Raw genomic sequence first — 21,975 nt, 5'->3', positions numbered from 1 at the left:
CAAGGGATCCAAAAGAATTAACCTAAAGTTTTACTAATTTTTTTAAACATTTAAAAAAAAAAGAAGAAAAACATATACATCAAACATAAAGTAGCGGAAGCAATTACATAAACCATATAGAAGCAAACATAACATATTACATTCCTTAAGGATACCAAGATGTTGAATCACATTTGAATTTAATTAATAAAAATTCTAAAAATTACCACATCCACATGAAAGAATAATTAAAAGTCCAAAGTCCATTCAAATAATATACATTTTTTTAGAATGCCACTTGGAAATAAAATTTGGAATGCTCAATCATTCACTGTACATGTCACAGGGTATGAAAGGCTAAAAGAATATATATTTATAAAAATAGATTACATCATCCTTTTTAGATCCATGAAACAAAGTACAATATAATAAGCGAAACCATTCATTATAAAGATATAACTATCCATCATAAAGATACAACCATCCATCATAATACACAGAGATAGAATGAAAGGAAATATAGACAAAGAAACTCCAGCCATGGTATCAATGGATAGATCTGAATGGTAAGAGTAAAAAGTACTACCACCCAACTGTTTGGTAACCCAAAAGGGCCACTCCCACTATGCTAAGGAGATACTCTCAAGTCCCAAACAAGATATCAATCCAAAAATCAAAAAGTAATATTTGAGTCTAGGAAACCCTAAAAGTAATCTAACTCAAAGGTTCCAAGATAAATTGACATCTAGACCTAGAGGCACACAATACATGTAAGAAACCTACTATGTAATTAGGCAAGTTTCCTTGCATAAATCAATGCTAGAGTTACCCTAGAATTCTCTCAGGACCTCATCTCCCTCGTGACCCTATGCGGCACTAATATCCTCTTGTACTAACAAGGCATACTAGTGATGCATGGTCATAACCAAGTGTTCTCTCAACTCCCATCCTAGTCTATACTAGTACTCAAGGCATGGGCAAGAACATACAAAGAATCTTATTAGGTTCATTTTACTCTCATTTAGTGTAGTGTTTTCACTTATTAAACAACTTACAATGGGTTACCCTAGCAGCCACTTATGGCCCTGACCTCTGTTGCAAGCCACTTCTTGACATTACATATAGATAACCTACTCTAGGATCATAAAGACACAAATCAAAGAATCTTATAGAATCACCTCAGTCCTATACAAGTGACTAGAAAGCATCAAAAGATAAATCACATTAACCCATCAGTTCTCTACAAGCAACTAGAAACTATCCAAAAAATATTGATCAAAGACTCAAAATGGTTAACTCAAGTAGGTCATAACTTTCATCTCATTATCCCATAATAACACTAAAAGAAATAACCAAAAATATAAACAAACTCAACAAAGACTCATTAGAACCAACTTAGCGGCTTGTATTCCTCTTAAATCACACAAATCCCCACAAGGGCTCTATATATTTCACCCTCTCTCAAATTCACACTGCATATTTCTATTGCAAAGAGTAAGTATTGCATAGAAAATGGGATTTCCTTCATATTTTGTTTTCCTCCTCCTGAGAGGAATAAGAAATGTTGTATTTGAAAGAGCAATATGTTGTCTTCTCTATAAGATTGGCCTTATGGAGCCCATCAACACACAAAGCCTAGAGTGGTATTTTTTTCTCTAAGATTTTTCATGTCCAAGAAGCCACTTTTATCAGAGATCAATTGCCTATCTCTACTTTTGAGGATTTTGTAGGTGGGTTTGGTGAAATTGAGGAGGATGTTATTTGTGCCATCAGTCTTGTCTCCTTTGAAAATGAGGATGAAATTCATGAGTTATTTAATTTTTGTCACTTGTTTCACAGAGATTGTTTGGATAAATGGATCAATCACCATCATAAAATGTGCCCTCTATGCAGATCTCTTCTCATACCACAACCTGATGATCTTGATGATGAAGAAACTAAAGATTATTTGGTTTGATTGTTCATTGATTTTTTGTGTCTAGGATTCAAAAGTCTCTTGGCATTGTGATGTTTGTTGATGCACAAATCTATGAGCATATTGGATTCCATGATGATCTAATAGAATTTTGAATGTTGACCATTTCAACAATATCATCAATCATTAAATGTCATTTGCATTCTCTATACAACTATTCAAATTCATTATTATCTCAATATCTCTTCTTTTCACAATTTAATGTGATAACACTAGATGATTTATCTGCCTTAGCTTGAAAGTTTTTGAGGTTGCTTATAACATCATAGGTGAATTGTAGTGTGTGTTTATGAGATCAATTCTGAAGTTTAGACATGTTTCAAAAGATAAGGGTAGGTTTTTATGTCATTATCCAAAAGCTCACCCACCAACCAAATGCATAGGTTACCTCTCAAAGCATTAGAACCAACCAAATGCATCCCTAGGGGTCCTAGGTCCCCTAGGGACATATTTTGTCATGAAATGCATCGATGGAGGTCATAGGTTAACCTATGACCCATCTCAACATATTGGAAACAACCAAATGTGTCCCTAGCTATCCTAGGGCCTCTAGGGAAATATGTTGTCATGAAATGCATCTCTAGATGCATTAGAACCAACCAAATGTGTCCCTAGGTGTTGTAGGGCAGCTAGGGACATACATTGTCATGAAATAAGCATTGAAACCAATTAAGTGGGTCCCTAGGGACATATGTTGTCATGAAATATGTTGAGAGGGGTCATAGGTTAACCTATGACCCCTCTCAACACATTTGAACCAATCAAATGCTTCCCTTGGGGTTCTAGGGCCCCTAGGGACATATGTTGACATGAAATGCATCGAGAGGGATCATAGGTTAACCTATGACCCCACTCAATGCATTAGAACCAACCAAATGTGTCCTAGGGGGTACTAGGACCCTTAAGGACATATGTTATCATAAAATGCGTCAAGAGGGGTCATAGGTTCTCAATGTATTGGAACCAACCAAATGCATCCTTAGGGGTCTTAGGACCCCTAGGAACATACATTATCATGAAATGCATCAATAGGGGTCATAGGTTAACCTATGACCCCTCTCGATGCATTAGAATCAACCAATTCTATCCCTGGGGGTCCTAGGGTACCTAGGGATATACATTGTAATGAAATGCATAGAATGGGGTCATAAGTTAACCTATGACCCCTCTCAACACATTCAAACCAAGAAAATGCATTCCTAGGGACCCTAGGGCTCGTAGGGACATACATTGTCATGAAATTCATCGAGTGGAGTCATAGGTTAACCTATGATGCCTCTCGATGCATTAGAACCAACTAAATGTGTCCCTAGGGGTCCTAGGGTTCCTAGGGACATACGTTGTCATGAAATGCTTCTCGACACATTATAACCAACCAAATATACATTGTCATGAAATGCATTGAAAGGGATCATAAGTTAACCTATGACCCCTCTTGACATATTGGAACCAACCAAATGCATCCCTAGGGGCCCTAGGGCCTTAGGGCCATACGTTGTCATGAAGTGCATCAAGAGGGGTCATAGGTTAACCTATGATCGATACATTGGAACCAACCAAATGCATCCCTATGGGCCCTAGGGCCCCTAGGGACATACATTGTCATGAAATGCATCGAAAGAGATCATAAGTTAACCTATGACCCCTCTTGATGTATTGGAACCAAAAAAATGTGTCCCTAGGAGCCCTAGGACCTCTAGGGACATATTTTGTCATGAAATGTGTCGAGAGGGGTCATAGGTTAACCTATGACCCCTCTCAATGCATTAAAACCAACCAAATGCATCCTTAGGGGACCTAGGGCCCTAGGGACATACGTTGTCATGAAATGTGTAAACAGGGGTTATAAGTTAACCTATGACCCCTCTCAACACATTTGAAGCAACCAAATGCATCCCTAAGGGCCCTAGGGCTCCTAGGGACATATGTTGTCATGAAATGTGTTGATAGGGGTCATAGGTTAACCTATGACCCCTCTTGATGCATTGGAACCAACCAAATGCCTCCCTAGGGGCCCTAGGGCCCCTAGGGACATACTTTATCATGAAATACATCGATAGGGGTCATAGATTATCCTATGACCCCTCTCGATGCATTAGAACCAACCAAATGTGTCCCTAGGGGCCCTAGGGTCCCTAAGGACATACGTTGTCATGAAATGTGTTGAGAGGGGTCATAGGTTAACCTATGACCCCTCTTGATGCATTAGAACTAACTAAATGCACCCCTAGGGCTCCTAGGGCCCCTAGGGACATATGTTGTCATAAAATGCATCGATAGGGATCATAAGTTAACTTATGACCCCTCTCAACACATTGCAACTAACCAAATGCATCCCTAGGGGGACATATGTTGTCATGAAATGCATTGAGAGGGTTCATATGTTAACCTATGACCCCTCTCAATGCATTAGAACAACCCAATTACATCCGTAAGGGTCCTAGGGCCCTTAGGGACATATATTGTCATGAAATGCATCTATCTATGACCCCTATTGACACATTGGAACCAACCAAATGCATCCCTAGGGGCCTTAGGGCCCAGACATACATTGTCATGAAATCTGTCCAAAGGGGTCATAGGTTAACCTTTGACCCCTCTCAATGCATTAGAACCAACCAAATGCATCCCTCGGGATCCTAAGGCCCCTAGGAACATATGTTGTCATAAAATGCATTGATAGAGGTCATAGGTTAACACATGACCCCTCTCAATGCGTTGGAACCAACCAAATGTGTCCCTAGGGGCCCTAGTGCCCCTAGGGACAGGTTTGTAATGAAATGCATCGAGAGGGTTCATAGGTTAATTTATGACCCATTTCAATGCAAGGGCCCCTAGGGACATGTTTGTCATGAAATGCATCGAGAGGGTTCATAGGTTAATTTATGACCCCTCTCAATGCACTAGAAGCAAGAAAATGTGTCCTTAGGGATCCTAAGGCCCCTAGGGACATATGTTGTCATGACGTACATTAAGAGGGGTCATAGGTTAACCTATGACCCCTCTTGATGCTTTAGAACCAACCAATTGCATCCCTGGGGGTCCTGGGGCCCCTAGGGACATAATAATATAATGTAATAGTCATAATAATATAATATAACAATCACATATAATAATAATTGTAAAAAAGTCATATATATATATATATATATATATATATATATATATATATATATATATATATATATATATATATATATATATATATATATATAAGTAAATGAAATTTTTTACATTGCCCATGATTCCCTCCAAAATTTGGTAATAAATATGATCTAATATTAGATATTTGATTTAGTATCAGGTATCCAATATAAGATCGCATGCCCGAGTAAACTAGCATAATTTTCCTAACATATTCCCTTTACTACAAACCCAACAATATCTCTTTTTGTGGGCCATTTTCATGGGTTTTGGAAAAAATGACTTTTTGGGGCCCAAATGATTGAAAAAGGTTCGATAATATATCATTAGGTATTTAACATTGTCATGTAAATGGGGAAAAGTAGTTGTCAAAAGGTTAAACACAAAAGAAAGGTATCGAATGAACACATTGCGGCATATAGGGAAGAGGATAAGGTAAATCACCAAAGGAAAATACAAGGTATGTTAAATGTGAGTCAAGTTGATGATGTATTGGTCAAAGGTGAAATCAGTTGGAGAATGAAAATGTATCAATTGAGAATGATAATGTTGGGATTTAAAATTTAGAGAATGAAAATTTGGAGAATGAAATGCTACCAAGTCATATTATAAATTGCATGATTGACTATGCGGAACATGACAATGCATAGGAACCTTACATATCTCTTAATTATAATCAACATGAAGGTTATAGAACACCAAAATGGATAATTGAAATTGATGAAACAACTATTACCAATTTGGAAGGGAAAAAATTAGAAAGAGCCATTCAGTTATGGGCTTCAAAACTATATAAGATGTTTTCTGGCAATAAGATAGTGGTGGAGCAATGTCATCTTTTTATGCACTTATTAAAGATGTAAAAGATGAGACCTATGCTTTCCAAATTGAAGATTTGTGTCAATAAAAAAATAGAAATAAATACCATTATTGTGAAGAATCTTTTCAGTACTCTCAATAGCATTGGGAAAATAGCAAGGAGGGGGATAAGACAGCTGCTTGAAGAATTATTACAACCTCTTTGGTAAGTCGAAAGAGTAGATATATGAGACAAACTTGTATTGACTTAAACCTAAATTGTACTACGTTGAGAAGAGCACTTAGTAGATGAGAGATAATTGATGATCCTCTTCAAAATGAAACATGGGATTTTTGTGGGAGACTTCCACATTTGATAAGAAGCTATTCGATGATGTGAAGGAAGAAATTACACAATTTTGGTACTCTAGCTCAAGAGTGTCACCCAATGCTAAAGACATGTTAAAGTTAAGAATTGGCATCAGAGACCACACACCACATCCTAACCATTATTTAGAGGTAAGTCAAAATCTATTGTTCAAACAATTCAGAGAGAGTCATCCAAGTCTTCATATATCACAAAGGGCTTTAGAATCTTTGAAGCCATTTTATTGTGTGCCACTTAAAATTTGAAATACATGTTGTTGCAAATATCATGTCAAGTTTTCTATGCACCATGACCTATTATGCTCCATCCATTCTACTTTGCATAGTAAAGAAATGTTGGAGAATTGTAGTGCTAGTGGTCTTTCAAAACCATAAAGAGACTTGCTAGATCAATTTTTATGTCATAGAGTTAATGGTTGTTTCTTTTATAGAAATGCTTCCTTAAATGAGAAGTGTTCAGAATGTGGTGGCTTATCCAAGTTTGACACATGTTTCCATGAGGGGTGCAAACAAGATCTTGGGAAGAAAATAGTTAAAAAGAGGTATATGAAACGATGAAATACACATTGAAGAGTGGGAGTGAGATCTCTAAATGTGAATTGGTTGAAAAAGAAATCAACGTGGCTAGTTTTATTCAGATTTCAAGACAAATCTTTTCTACAAGTATGCAAGACATAGTCACAGGTCTCAGTGGTTGGATCAACAATTTAGAATGTGTAAGGAGACTTTTCCCATTGGCACTATTATATCAGTTGTTGACTTTTCTGAGAACTACACATTGTAGCCTCAATATGAGACATAATCTCAGTATTGCAACACCATTCATATTGCTATTTTTGTCCACATAATATATAGACATGCCCCTGATAGTGCAGAAGATAATCAAAAGATTATTAGAGAGTATCATTTTTATATGAGTGATGATAGATCTCACATTCTATATTTTGTGCAACATTGTTTTGAGAATTATTTTGATTTCTTATAGGAGCTTACAATTGCTATGAATAGACATATCATTTGGTTAGATAATTGTATAGGTCAATGCAAGAATGCTCACATGTTTTATTGGTTGTGTAGGATGCACGTAGAGAGGGGAGTGCCTCATATTTGGAGTCTTTTTGTGTCTGACCATGGGAAACAGGAACATGATGGAGTAGGGGCATGTGTGAAGAGAGCTCTAGTTAAGGAGCAATTGAAGATTTTAGGAGCAGAGCTTCTTGATGCCCATATCATTATTGATTGGTGTAGTTCAACATTATCACAAGGGGAACTCTTGATTCAGTAGTATGCAAGTTCTTTTGGTTGGTTGAGGAAGGGTCCATAGGTGATAGATTAGATTGTGCTACAATGAGAGACTTATCAAAAATGCATTCATTATGGAGCTCTAATTCTAGTACATGGACCATTTGGACATGACAACTGACTTTTTTTTGTCCTAGTTGTTTTTAGTATGATTGGGATCGCTGTGAGTCAAGTGAGTGGGTGGACACGTGGGCTCCACATTATCTTACTCCATTATCTATCATACCCTCTTTTAGAAATGATGACATGGAAAGTTCACTTGAGCATAACCATCTATCATATCTTCTTCAGCCAAGACATGTCTTTGTATTGGTTGCACCATAGGGGAATGATGAGAAATCTGATTATTGGTTAGCACATTGTGTAAGAGGTAAACAAAAGCTTGCACAACCAATCATAGATGATGATGGATTCACATATCCTGTTGGTTCAGTGGTTGTCACTGTAACATGGCTATAGACATACATACTTAGAAGGAATACAATTCCTACATTCAAAGACTATCAAAAGAACAAAATAATTCTCATATATTCACATCTTATTATAGCAAAAAATGTAAAGTTGTTGAAGCATCAAGGAAGACCAAAACCAAAAGAACTTTTTACTATTACTAATGTTGATCATGAAGCCCTATTGGAGACTCTAAAATAGAGAGAGGACCCTATTGGAATACTCGACTAGGTATATTTACTTCTTATGTTATTTTTTTCATAATGATTCAGTGAATCGATGATTATCTTGTTTAATACAATAAGTTACTAATATTTTTTATGATATTGGAATGTAGGTACATCATGAAGAGTAGCTATGCATGAAGATAAAAACCTAAACAAGCTGCAGAATGAAGGAAAATCTATTCTATTTTTTACACTATGATTTTTGACAATACTTTTATTGACAGTATGATTTTTGACACTACAATTTTTGGTAGTTGTGTATTGATGTAATAATGGTGAAACACTTGATATATTGTAAATGCAAACTTTTTAATTTAATGTAAGAAACAAAGATGATTTTACTTAATGCAATTTACATAGAGAGACCTAAAAAATGATGATTTTAATACATATTAACACCAAACTTGCACTGTGGCCAATGCCAAAAAATTGAGAGAGGTAAAAAATAATGTTTTTTGTTTAATACTAACTATAGTGACACCCTTGTTCCAGCTACAGAGAACCTCCATCATCTGCGGCCACCCTGTATCGAGGAGTCTCCTAGGTTCTCTAAGTGCATCTTGAGGTCAATCTTCTGAGGGTCATAACTTGGAGCTCATGGGGGCTATCAATGAAACATTGAATGCTACAAGATGTTCATGCTGAGGCCTAAAATAATGTATCTCATTTTTGAGAGATCACATTCTGTTTGGATTCAGCACATCGATCTTACTTGATGCCAAAACTTGTAGTGTGCCTCAGTTCATAGGTGCACCACAACATAACTTTGAAACTATTGATCTTGGCATCAAATCATTAGTACCATTAGCTCTAGATGGATTGGTGAATCCTAGTAACACCCTTTTTCTAGCCGTAGAGAGCCTCCATCACCCACAGCCACCCCATACTGAGGATTCTCCAAGGTTCTTTAAGTGCATGTCAAGGTTGATCTTTTGAGGGTCATAACTTAGAGCTCGTGGGGGCTATCGATGAAACATTGAATTCTACAGGATGGTCATACCAAGCCTAAAATAACCTATCTCATTTTCAAGAGATCACATTCTATTTGGATTCGACACAATGATCTCACTCGATGCCAAAACTTGTAGTGTGCCTCAGTTCATAGGTGCAACATAGCATAACTTTGAAACTATTGATCTTGGTATCGAATCGTCAATGCCATTAGCTTCAGATGGGTGGTTGAACCCTAGTGACACCCTTGTTCCAATCATAGAGAGCCTCCATCATTTGTGGCCACCCTGTACACAAGAGTCTCCAAGGTGCTCTAAGTGCATATCGAGGTTGATCTTCCAAGGGTTGTAACTCAGAGCTCATGAGGGCTATTGATGAACCATTGAATTCTACAAGATGGTAATATCGAGGCCTAAAATAATATATCTCATTTTCAATAGATCATATTTCGTTTGGATTTAGCACAACAATCTCCCTCGATGCCAAAACTGACAGTATGCCTCAGTTCATAGGTGCACCACAACATAGCTCTAAAATCATTGATCTTGGCATCGAATCATCAATGCCATTAGCTCCAAATGGGTGGGTGAACCATATGGACACCCTTGTTCTAGCCGTGAAGAACCTCAATTGTCCATGGCCACCCCATACTAAAGAGTCTCCAAGGTGCTCTAAGTACATATCGAGCTCAATCTTCTGAGGGTCGTAACTCAAACCTCGTGAGGGCTATTGATGAAACATCAAATGATATAAGATTTTCATGCCAAGGCCTAAAATAAACTATCTCATTTTTGAGAGTTCACATTCCATTTGGATTTGACACAATGATCTTGCTTGATGCCAAAACTTACAGTATGCCTCAGTTCATAGGTGCACCATAGTGTAACTTTGAAACCGTTGATCTTGGCATCAAATTTTCAGCACCATTAGCTTTGAATAGCTAGGTGAACCATAGTGACATCCTTGTTCCAACCATGGAGAGCATTCATCATCCACGACCACCCCGTACTGAAGAGTCTCCAAGGTGCTCTAAGTGTGTATCAAGGTCAATCTTCCAAGGGTCGTAACTCAGAGCTCGTAAGGGCTATCAATGAAAAATTGAATGCAATAGGATGGTCATGTCAAGGTATAAAATAAACTATCTTATTTTTGAGAGATCACATTATATTTGGATTTGGCATAGTGATCTCGCTCGATGCTAAAACTTGTAGTGTACCTCAGTTCATAGGTGCACCACAACATAACTTTGAAACCATTGATCTTGGCATCAAATCGTTAGCGCCATTAGCTTTGGATGAGTGGGTGAACCCTAGTGACATCATTATTCCAACTGTGGAGAGCCTCCATTGTCCATGGCCACCTTGTACCAAGGAGTCTCCAAGGTTCTCTAAGTGCATGTCGAGGTCAATCTTCCAAGGGTCATAACTTAGAGCTCATGAGAGCTATTGATGAAACATTGAATGCTACAAGATGGTCATGTCGAGGCCTAAAATAACCTATCTCATTTTTGAGAGATCACATTCCATTTGGATTTAGCACAACAATCTCGTTCGATGCCAAAACTCACAGTGTGCCTCAATTCATAGGTGCACCATAGCGTAACTTTGAGACTGCTGATCTTGGAATTGAGTTGTCAGTGCCATTAGCTTTGGATTGGTGGGTGAACCCTAGTGACACCCTTGTTCTAGCCATGGAGAACATCCATCATCCATGGCCACCTTGTACTGAAGAGTCTGCAAGGTGCTCTAAATGTGTATCGAGGTCAATCTTTAGAGGGTTGTAACTCGAAGCTTGTGAGGGCTATCGATAACCCCTTACCAAGTTTGGTGAATTTTTCTAATTGAGAATTTAAAGTTACAGAAAAAATTACTTAAAGTTGCAAAATTGTAAAAGTTGCAAAAATTGCAAAATTGCAATTTTGCAACTTTTCTTGCAAAGTGAAAATGAGTACAAAGAGTTAGTTAGGGGTTTGAGAACAACCATACAAGGTTGGAAACACCTATATAAGGTGTGAAATGATAGAATGCATTAATGAAGCTAGTTTACATAAAAGTTGCATTAAATGCAAAATATGGCCCAAAAGGCTAATTATGGGGATGTAAGGGAATATAGGGTTTGTAGTACTATATATGGTGGAAAATATCTTATTAAGGCCTTTAGATGTTGATTAGATCAATAATGGGCAAACAATGTAATGAAAATTTAAATTACAATTAAAACTTGACAATAAGTTGTCCTCAATTGATTCAAAGGGAGTAGAAGTCAGTTAGTGGAGAAAGTTGGTCAGTTTATAACACTTAAGAGAGTAACTTTAAGGTATATTGTTCAAACACAAACAAGATGTATAGTGTATGACTAATAAGAAGTAATTAAAAAAAATTTCTTTGTGCAATTTGTATCATTTTCCATTGGTAAACTTTGTTGGTAACATGTTTTTAATGAGACTGTCAGAGGAAGATTGTTTTGTCACATAATTTTTAGTACTTTTTTGGGGATCATATCTCAATTTTCCATTGTTGGATTGACTTGATTTTTGGATATGTTATGGAGGGTCAAGTGATCTAATTACTCAATGGCTGGATTGAGGAAATGTAGTATTGTTCAAAAGTTATGAATGATTTTGTTTGGGCCTATACAAAGGACAACAAGAAGGTATGTCTTGGATGATTTGGTTCCTAAGTTTTGTTAAGTGTGTTGAGATTAGATTTGAAGCCAAGAGTTAGTTTCAAGGTTGAAGGTGGAGTTTGAAATCAGTAGGAGGTTAAAAGGTGTGTTGATTTTATTGTCTTAAATGCCATGGATCTTTGTTGAAACCTTTGAGTTCAACCCAATTCATTGATAGACTACCATCCTTTTGTGAATCCCCTTCCTTAAATTATTGTTTATTAAAGGTGTACCAAAGGGCTCCGCATCATTTGGCCAAGATAAGGAATAAAGCCAATCTAAAACTAAGACCACAAGGAAAACAATGGTTTTTCATATGTCACTTGTTTCTATGGTTTCTCTCTATAAATAAGGTTTCCCTATTTTGCTTACTTTGAATCACATGATAGAAAGTGAACTCTCATATATTAACTATAGAATTTTTTATAGAAAAAAGATATAACTCATGATAGCATTTCAAATTAAACATTGCATCCAAATTTGATAATAAAGGTTGTTAAAATGTTATTCACAAATTATTTTATTTGAATCAAATATAAAAAACTTGATCAAAATTAATGATATTCCATAAACATGAACAAAACACATGATCCATGATAAATTGAACAATACTAGATACTAAATTAATATGTATATCATTGTGCACATAAATGAAAAAATATATATCAAAATACATGTATCCATAGACAAATTGCATAAATATATATATCAAAGTTCATGTATCCATAGACAAACTACACAAATATATATCAAAATACATAGATCCATATACAAAATGTAGTTGATCAGGCCATCATAATGTGCATAATATCAATGTTTCTGTAAACAATGTGGCATATGCCATCTCAAAATGTCTCATGATTCATCCTATGACAACTATACTATCCTAAGTTTCTAGTGGATGATCAAAATGCAGCCTCTTCGCTACACTAGGTGGATCAGATACCTCCTACATAAACAAAAAAGGAAAACCCAAAGTTAGACTACTAAATTTATATGATTCTTTGTATTCTAACATTGAATTACTCAAATAGATAATGATTATTTTTTTAATGAAGATTTATACTATTATAATTTCATCATAAATACCTCTCTCATCGACCTCCTGCATCGGTCAGGAGTCCTCTCCTATGCCCTCGGCAATGCTTGTACCTTGCTGATTGTGACCTATGTATGTTCAAATATGTTTGTCAAATGAATCTACAACTTAAACTATAACATTATAATTGATAGCATGCTAAATTTATAACATATAATCAAGAATTCAAACTACAACTTACTAGGGTAGGATCCTCCTCAAGATATAGTGGCTACATCATCAAAGATACAAAACTCTCTCATCCAACCTCGTGTGCACTGGGAGTTTTCTACGAGATACAAAATACTAGTTGTTAATATCATGGAAATAAGTTTTGAATTTATTTATGAAAATAAGGAAAATAAAAAATAAATGATACTTATACATACAATGGGGCTCTCAATGCGAATAGAAATGCTTGATTGTCTATGATGCCGAATCTACATGGGCTCATCGCTAGTAGCCATGCCCTATACAATATAGAATGTAATTAGATTTCATTACCACAAATATTTTACAATAATTCATCGATATTTAATCAAATAGAAAGAACCTAATTACCTTTCCTTTGTCAACGGGTCCTGGCTCATCCCCTGCACTTTGTCCCCCAGGGATAGGTGGTACCTAGAAGATAAAAGAAAGATTAGAAACCATATATGATACAATATCAAATAGAAAAAATGTTGATAACACAACATAATGTACCATAGATGTCTCAAGGCCAAATGAAATAGTCGAGAGCATGGCATCATCAACCTGTCTTAGCTCCTCCTTAATCATCAACTAAACATGAATGAAGATCACATACATGTATAAGTTAGCATGGCTTAAAAAATAAAATTACTCTATTATAAAGATTAACTTTAAATCACATATGTTGTAACAAAAAAATGTATACACGTACCAATGCAAAAGGAGTCCATGCCTCTGCGTGCGCCTCCTCTCTCACATTAGGGTCTATAGCCTCTACACATGCATCTAGTGTATCCTCATCAAATACAAACTGATACTCAGAATGATCACCTATAGGACCTAGAAAAATATTCTTGCACATTATGCAAGTATGAGAGACACAAACATGTGATGATCTCGTCGATGATGAACTCGCGCCAGCATCATCATCATGGGGAGGCAGCACTAACCTAGCCTAGGATATCGATAGGCTACTCAATCTATGGATGGCTCTAATAGTCTAAGAGCTAGCCTCTACAATGGTATCATGATTTCGTACTCAGGGAGGGGGGGATACATTACTAGGGGGGATAAAAGTGCCAACTTTCTTCTACTGGGAAGAGGGTCTATCCCAAGGAGCTCCTCTTCCTACACCCATGTTGGGCTTCATGCTCCAATAGTTCACCTTGAGGCCCAATACAAATTCTACATACAATTTTCTAAGGAAATAAAATGGCACCTCTAAATTGCTATGTGGAGGGATGTCAAAAACCATCCACCAATGATCCCAAAATTTTTCATGTATGGCGTCATTTGTGCACCATTTAATTGATAGTTTGGGCTTTTTGTGGTTGACTGGTAAACCAATTTTTGGGTTCACAAAAAGGGCAACCAAATCATCTTTACTTATATTGAGGGCCGCAAGCTCATCATAGTCCAACCCATCATCAAACATCTCATGCATTTTGTCATGCCAACAAAGAGTGGCATTTTGTTCCCTAATAAGTGTTTCAATATTATCCACTATGGTGTTTAACATGGATAACATAGGAGCCAATGCAGGTACAATATTATATGTTGTTCACAAAGCCCTCAATTTAGTGAGATTTTCAAATATCAAATCCTCGACTCAAGGAGGGTTTTGAGGGGGCAGGGGATCATTTGGTGGACAATTTTGAGGGGGCATTGGAGTGTTTGGTGGGGGCTTACGAGGAATAGTATTTCTTGCCTCAATATCATCATTTTGGTCAGCCATACCTATTAATTTGTAAAACATAATTTCTATTAAAAAACCTAAATTTCAACAATTTCTATCAAAAAAACCTAAATTTTAACAAAGTCAATTAAAACTAACAAATTTATAATAAAATTGATTGAAAACATTTAAAAAAACAAAAAACCACTAACCTATATCATGTATCCGTTCATAGATTGGATATCCTAGCTCAAAACCAAAAATGCAATGTGAACAAATAGCCCTCAGGTTTGCTATTTTTTTGTTTAAAATCACAGTACAGGTATCAAGTATCCAATTTCATATTGGATATCTGATAATATATTGAATATTCGATATGAAATTAGATATTCGATAAGGCTTGGGCCTACTTTTTAGCTTTGGTATCAGGATGGGTGGAAAAAGTTTAGAGTGGATTTTGAAATGCTTTTAGACATTTTCAAACTCTATTTTTTTCACATCGCCACTTTTTGGCACCCCATGATCCTGCACATACCCCCATTCAACATTTATTTTTTCTTTTGTTTTACTTATGTCTCTTCCCATTTCATTATTATCATCATCCTGCTACTATTTGCATCACATTTTCCATCATTTTCATGTTCATCTTCATTATTTTCATCACATTACTACTCATTTTCTTTTACTTCAATTTTTATTTTACTTTTATCACATTTTCATTTGCATTTTCATTTGCATTTTCATTTTCATTTTTACTTTCATCTTTTTTTTCTTTACCATGTTCACTTGTTTTATATCCCCTTTGTTACATATTTTTAGTGCATTCATTCATTTTTCTCATTTTCATCATCATTTTTATTCATTATTCTACTTTCATTATCATCTATTACACTATTCCATTTTCATTGCATTGCATCTCATTTACATATTTTTATATCTACCATCTGCATATCATGCATTAATCATCTATTTCCTACGTTAATTATTCACGTATTCACATTAATCATCCACATTACATCCACATCTACAACTCTCATAAAATCCAAAAAAACACATAAACATGCATCTCACCTACACACATCCATAACATAAAATACATGATACATAGATATAAGAGACCATGTGGCCAATAGGAATCGAATAATCATATTCAAAAAGGGTCCACATACATCAAAAAGATCAAACCGTAATCCATCAAAAGGCTCATCATCATAAGTACAATACATGATAAGCCAACAAAATGTGATACAAAATGATATATTTGATCACTCATGTGTCTCACCCCCTGCGCAGTCTATTTATATTTGATTAGGAGGTGCCTACTAACTGTGGGCACTACTCCCATCTCATGGAGCTTGACCTACCACTCAGCCAAAGACACTTTTCCTATCAACCCTAATGTCCCTAGGTACAATCCCTAAACTATGAGCTTTTCCCCACATACCTATTTCATCAAACTATCAAACAATGACATCAATTTTCATGATAGTTGATTATCAAACATCAATCAACTATCAACATCAAGCTATCCAGCTAATGGTTCTATCTTGAACCTATTATTTTTCCTACTTTGTATCTTGAGATGGACATGTTAGCTTTCCTTACTCTGTATCTTGAGGAGGGCACCATTTTCTATCTATCCAACATCACCTAATTGATTTTACACATCACTTTGTGACCAAACTATGTCCTATCAATTGTTTTAGAAATAAAATTGGACTCTCCCTATCTTTACACATCAAATCTTCCAATTTCATTTATGAGGGGGTAGTATACTCATATCACATTGGGACATCATTTTTTTTTGAAATATCAAAAACATCCTACCCAAGACAAAGTATACTCAATCACATTGAGGCATCAAAAAACTTAGAAATAGCAAAAACATTCGACTCCAACCAAAATTTCAAACATCAAATCAAACAAAACTGGGCCAACCAAGCAAAAATATTGCAACATTGCAATCAACAAAATTAATGACAATTAGACATCAAGTTACTGATAATTAGACATCACATCAACCCCAAAATGTCAAAACTTCATCAATCAGACATCCAATCATCAAAATTTGACCTAAAATTAGAGAATCTAGATAGTCTTTGTACTAATATGCTTCCCATATTAGCTCAAAGAGGGGCATTTGTAGACACCCAAAAATTGACAAAGACTTAAACATCACAATTTCGATCAACCAACATGAATTAAGGACTAAATCATAGGAACATAATAGACTTTCAAATCAATCATTATGTCAAGTCATTAATCAATCAATCCAATCAAAATAATTAAATCACTTTAAAAAGAGGAAAAGCAATTCATAAATCATAAAATAAAATAAAACGAAAAAGGAAAAAGGAAAAGACAAAAGTTGAGAATAAATGAAATGGTAAATAAATCAATAAAATATATTTATCCTCTCAAAAGTGAAAATCCTCCTTCTTACATTTAAAAGAATTAAAAAAATCCACTTTTATCCTCACAAACTAAGTGTGTTGGACTTTTCCTCTTTGTGCCTTATGAGATATTTCTGTTGAACTCTCCTCTTGGTGCCTTATGTGATATTTCTATTGGACTTTTCCTCTTGGTGCCTTCTAAGATATTTTTAATTTCACCTCCACCCTCCAGTCAAAAATAAAATCCTAATTTTTACCTCCATCCCTTTTGAAATCCTATAAAAAGGACCCAAGTTTTAGGCATCCATACTATAGGCATATTTAGATTTGTTCATGTTAGCATATTAGCATTGTTATTATAGTCATTTCATATCATTCTGGTACCATTTTAGCATTTTTATGTTGTTCCTTTGATATCATTTAGGACTTTATTATTTTCATGCATTTATTATAGCATTCTAAGATCATTACACTCACATAATCTACATTTTCCACATATATCTTGCATTTATAAGCATACTCTTATTTTAGAACTATCACTAAGATGTTGGTCTGAGAGCTATCTTAGCATTGTAGTTAATGAAACATGAGATGCCTATAAAACCTAGTTTTGTTTTATGGTCTCGTTTTGTGGTTTTAGATCCCTGTAAAACCTGATTTTGTAACTATTATACTATATGTTTCAAGTCCTTGTAAAACCTGATTGTGCTTACTGGATTATCTTTTTCTTTTCTGTTAAGGGTTTCGGGTCCCTTCAAAACCTATTTTTAGCTTAATGTAAAACATGAGATGCTCTTAGAGTCTCTATTTGATAGCAATTTCTTGGGTCTAAATTAGTTAATTGTCATTTTATCTGCACTCTGCATTAAAGTCTCATGAATATGTGATTCACCGTGTACAATACACATTTCATTATATTAATAATAAATATTTATAATTTGCTTTTGATTTTATAGTCATAAAATATGAAATATATTTCAATTTACATAATACTCATTTTTTAAAGTTCAAGATATATTTCTAAAAGATATGATTGACTCCACTAATTCATTTTAATTTGAAAATAAATTATAGTCTTCATATATCAAAAATATTTCTAGGCAACTTTCTTTGAAGAAATTTGATAAATAAGTAATGTTATCAATTTTTGAAGTTATTAAAATTTTAAAACTTAAATGTTTTAACAAATTGGAGATGTAGATACAAAATGTAAATTTACTATTAAAATAATATAAAACCTCATCACAACAAATGTTCTTAGTTTCTAAAATAGATTCCCTAAAAAATGGCTAATATGGATCAAATTATCCCAAAATTAGTTTATTAATGAAGAATTAGGATTGAAAAAACTCTTTTAGGATTTATTTTATTGACTATAATATTCCAATCTAGGGTTTGAAGATATTCCACTATAATAGTTTTATAGTTTCCTTATGTTTCTATGAGTTTGGACTATTGTTGAACTTTTTAATGTCTAATTCAACTAGTTCTCAACGTTGAAAGCACATTCTCTTTGTTTCAATATTGTCAACTATTTTTATATTACCTGTTAACCCTTGCACAAGGTAGGGACTCAAGCTCTCTCATAGCTCTTTTTTTTATTATTAAAATCTTTTTAGTTAATTTTTTTAATGTATTTTTGTTCTTTAAAAAAAAAAATCTTTAGTCTTTTTTTCATTTTTACTAGTTCTTATTTCTTTTTTACTTTCTTTTTTACATTTTTCTTTTCTTTTCTTTCTTGGTTTATTTATAATTTTTAAACTTTATTTGTATATTTCTCTTAGTTTGCATATCTCTTCACTTTACCCCTCTATCCTCCTTTTTATCAAATTTGGTCTACTTCTTATGATCTTTTGGCATTCTTAGAAACTCTCATCCTCTTGATGGATCATGGATGGAACATGATTTGAAACATTGATGGAAAAATCTCACAAAAAATCTTTAGCCAGAAGCACAACAATGGATCATGGATTGTGCAAACCTACTATCATCAATAATCAAATGATTAAATAAAATTAAAACCTCATTCCTATTAAAATTATTCTCTAACAACATATGAACTTAAAAAAAAATCACACAAATTATTCATAAAAAAAGATTATATAAAATTGATGCAGGGGAGGTTTAATATGATTGCACTCAATACTTAAGGAACATGCCCTCTTCATTGATAAGTAGATTACAAAGGATGTGTATTTTTAAATATTTTGAAAAGGCAAATAAAGCATACAAGTGAAAACACACAAAGGTGGGAATGAAAATCTCTTGCTATGAGGAATGTTCATCAACAACAAAGGATAAAATAATAATAATAAAATGATTAATCAAGTGTGGGAATTGGAATCTCATCATTTGAGGAGAGCATCCCTAACACTTGTGATGTTGATGGATGACTTGCAGATCCCATCTGAAGACACCAAAGAGCTACTTTGATCATCCTTAATATGCTACTTGAGTGAATTAAACCATCCATGTTGAGTAATCGAGGGTCTATTAACTCTATAAGGAGATGCCTTTTATGCAACCTCCATGCCTACAATTGCACAAAACCATAAATTAAATACTTGTATTCGATTGTAAGACAAACTTTTTATTGGTTTTATAGAACTTTTGTAGATGTACAATTTATAAGCATGAGACATTTTTCATAGCAAGCCAAACTATAATATTGCTATTAGAATTCAATTATATAGTTTTTGAATAAAATCCATTGTCTCATGTTTTATTAGTAGTGGTTCATAAGAACCAATATCTTATGAGAATGAATGGAACACTTACTACTCATTGTATATCAAGGATGCTCCCAAGGTGAAGCACTAGGACTTCCTCAGAGGCCAGTCATCTGAGAGTTAGTCCATTGTCAGCAAAGTAAGCTTAACCATGGAGGAAATTTAGTGGTTCACTTGAGCTGGAGTAGTATTAGGATAGGTGAACTCATAAGAAATCATCGTGCTTCACCTTTATGAAGATTGCATAAATGCAATGAATTATAATTGTTCTATTCATTCTAATAAGATTTTATTTCTTATACACCACTAATCATAAACCATTCTGTTAATTTAACTCAGAAAATATACAATTTAATTATGATAATAATATTATAATATGTACAAATTTTACCTCAGACACAAGATAATACATCGCATCCTTTGTGTGAAGGATAGCTCGTTTGCCAGATACAACATTCAACGCCAGCACCCCAAAGCCGTATATGTCCGACATGACAGTCACACAACAAGTGTCAACATACTCTGGATCAAGGTAATCTCTGCAGGATCAAAGAAGACGTAAATTTCATTAATCAGTCTACTATTCCCACCAAAAAATCCAACTTCATTATGATATTGACAAGGCAATCTTACGGTGTTCCAACAATACTCGTTTCGTAGCTTGAAAAAGAACTCATTTGAGCAACGCCAAAATCAGAAATCTTGGCATTCAAATTTTCATCAAGAAGAATGTTGGATGGTTTAATGTCTCTGTGCACAATACACCCATCTGGACCCTCACGAAGATAGCTCAGCCCCCTTATCATGTCCATTATAATTCTGCGCCTTGCTGGCCAGTCAATAATCATCTCATCTTCTCCTGCAAATTGCAATTAAAATTATATTCATATTCGAGATAAACCCTACAATCACATAAAAATGGACTAGTGAAAGAAATGCACTGGTTACTTACCCCAAATAACTGTATCCAGATTTCGTGGCATATAATCGTAGACTAACATCATACCGCCTTCAGGGCAATATCCAACGAGCTCAATGATATTTCGATGATGTATAGTTGTTAGTCCTCCTCTCAGCTTGTTCATCAACCCTGTTTTGCCCTGAGGACTTGTATTGCTCAACATCTTTACTTCCACTTGTCTTCCATTAGGCAGAATTCCCTTTAAGAAAAAACAGAGCAAAATATATTTACTTAGCTGCCTTCCCCGCTGTTCTCGGCCTTAACTTTCACTGGTTGAGATAGTATTTATACATTTTTAGCTTTATCATATTTGTTTCATAAATTCATAGACTATAATTGACAGTTTGAATTCAAAAGGCACTTACGCTGTAAACAAACCCAAAACTCCCAGCTCCTACTTTTTGACTAAACCCTTTTGTTGCCTTGTGCAATTCGTAGAATTTGAACTCAATTGGAGATGGGTGGATTTCTTTCACCAATATTTGTGATTCTAGATGAAGTGGAAATTTTAGCCGGCAGTTTACTATAGTTGGAATTATTTTTCTAAGAAATTTACCCAGCTGGAAAGAGCTACGTAGTGGTATATCCACGTTCAGTTGTTTGTACCCATCTATCCCATTAGAGATATTCTGTCCCTCAGAAGAAAGATTGTCTGACTCTGGTCCAGCGAGCTCTGTTGTACAGCTCTGCACCATCTCACCTGATTGTATAAGTTTAAAGATTTTGAGTAATTGAGTACAAACAAATTAATAAAAGTTTGTATCAGAACTATCATCTTACTTACATTGTGTATCCATGGACTGGTACTGCTCTGTTATTCCAAGGCTGCTATTCTGCTCTGTTCTACCTAGGTATACCAAATCAGCAACTTAATCATACAGCTAGCTGCTCAAGCTTCTATTGATTTCAATTTTTTATAATGTGTAAAGATACAATTTCCAACAACGCCTAAACCAGAAAGATAGAATTTCCTAACCTGTAATATATCGCTCATGGATGAAGGTAAGTGTCTTCGTGATCAGAAGCTGCGTGTGACCCATCAGATCAGCTTTCATATTATTTACTTTCCC

General features: G+C 34.8%; 1 protein-coding gene across 1 annotated transcript; it reads right to left on the bottom strand.

Annotated features, from left to right (window-relative positions):
* Positions 1-13,395: 13,395 nt before the first annotated feature.
* On the bottom strand, positions 13,396-21,149 carry LOC149546543 (calcium/calmodulin-regulated receptor-like kinase 1). The gene is made up of 5 exons (XM_089793995.1): positions 20,897-21,149; positions 20,578-20,803; positions 20,336-20,483; positions 13,517-13,579; positions 13,396-13,425 (listed from the first exon to the last, which is right to left on the bottom strand). The coding sequence occupies exons 1-5, from the start codon at positions 21,066-21,068 to the stop codon at positions 13,396-13,398; spliced, it is 639 nt and encodes a 212-aa protein (XP_089650121.1). The 5' UTR covers positions 21,069-21,149.
* Positions 21,150-21,975: the final 826 nt, after the last annotated feature.

This window comes from Cupressus sempervirens, chromosome 7, assembly GCF_028749045.1.
Source record: "Cupressus sempervirens isolate cs-2001-9-10 chromosome 7, ASM2874904v1, whole genome shotgun sequence".
NCBI lineage: Eukaryota > Viridiplantae > Streptophyta > Pinopsida > Cupressales > Cupressaceae > Cupressus > Cupressus sempervirens.
This window is presented reverse-complemented; position numbering and strand designations above follow the sequence as displayed.

What these genes read in the sequence shown, in the direction of transcription:
- LOC149546543 (XM_089793995.1), bottom strand. Translation starts at nt 21,068, where the DNA reads ATGTTGAGCAATACAAGTCCTCAGGGCAAAACAGGGTTGATGAACAAG. An exon ending in TGTATTATCTTGTGTCTGAG is followed by an intron (nt 13,580 to 20,335) that starts GTAAAATTTGTA and finishes TTTATCTTCTAG; the next exon opens with GTACCACCTATCCCTGGGGG. An exon ending in GACCCGTTGACAAAGGAAAG is followed by an intron (nt 13,426 to 13,516) that starts GTAATTAGGTTC and finishes TATATTGTATAG; the next exon opens with GGCATGGCTACTAGCGATGA.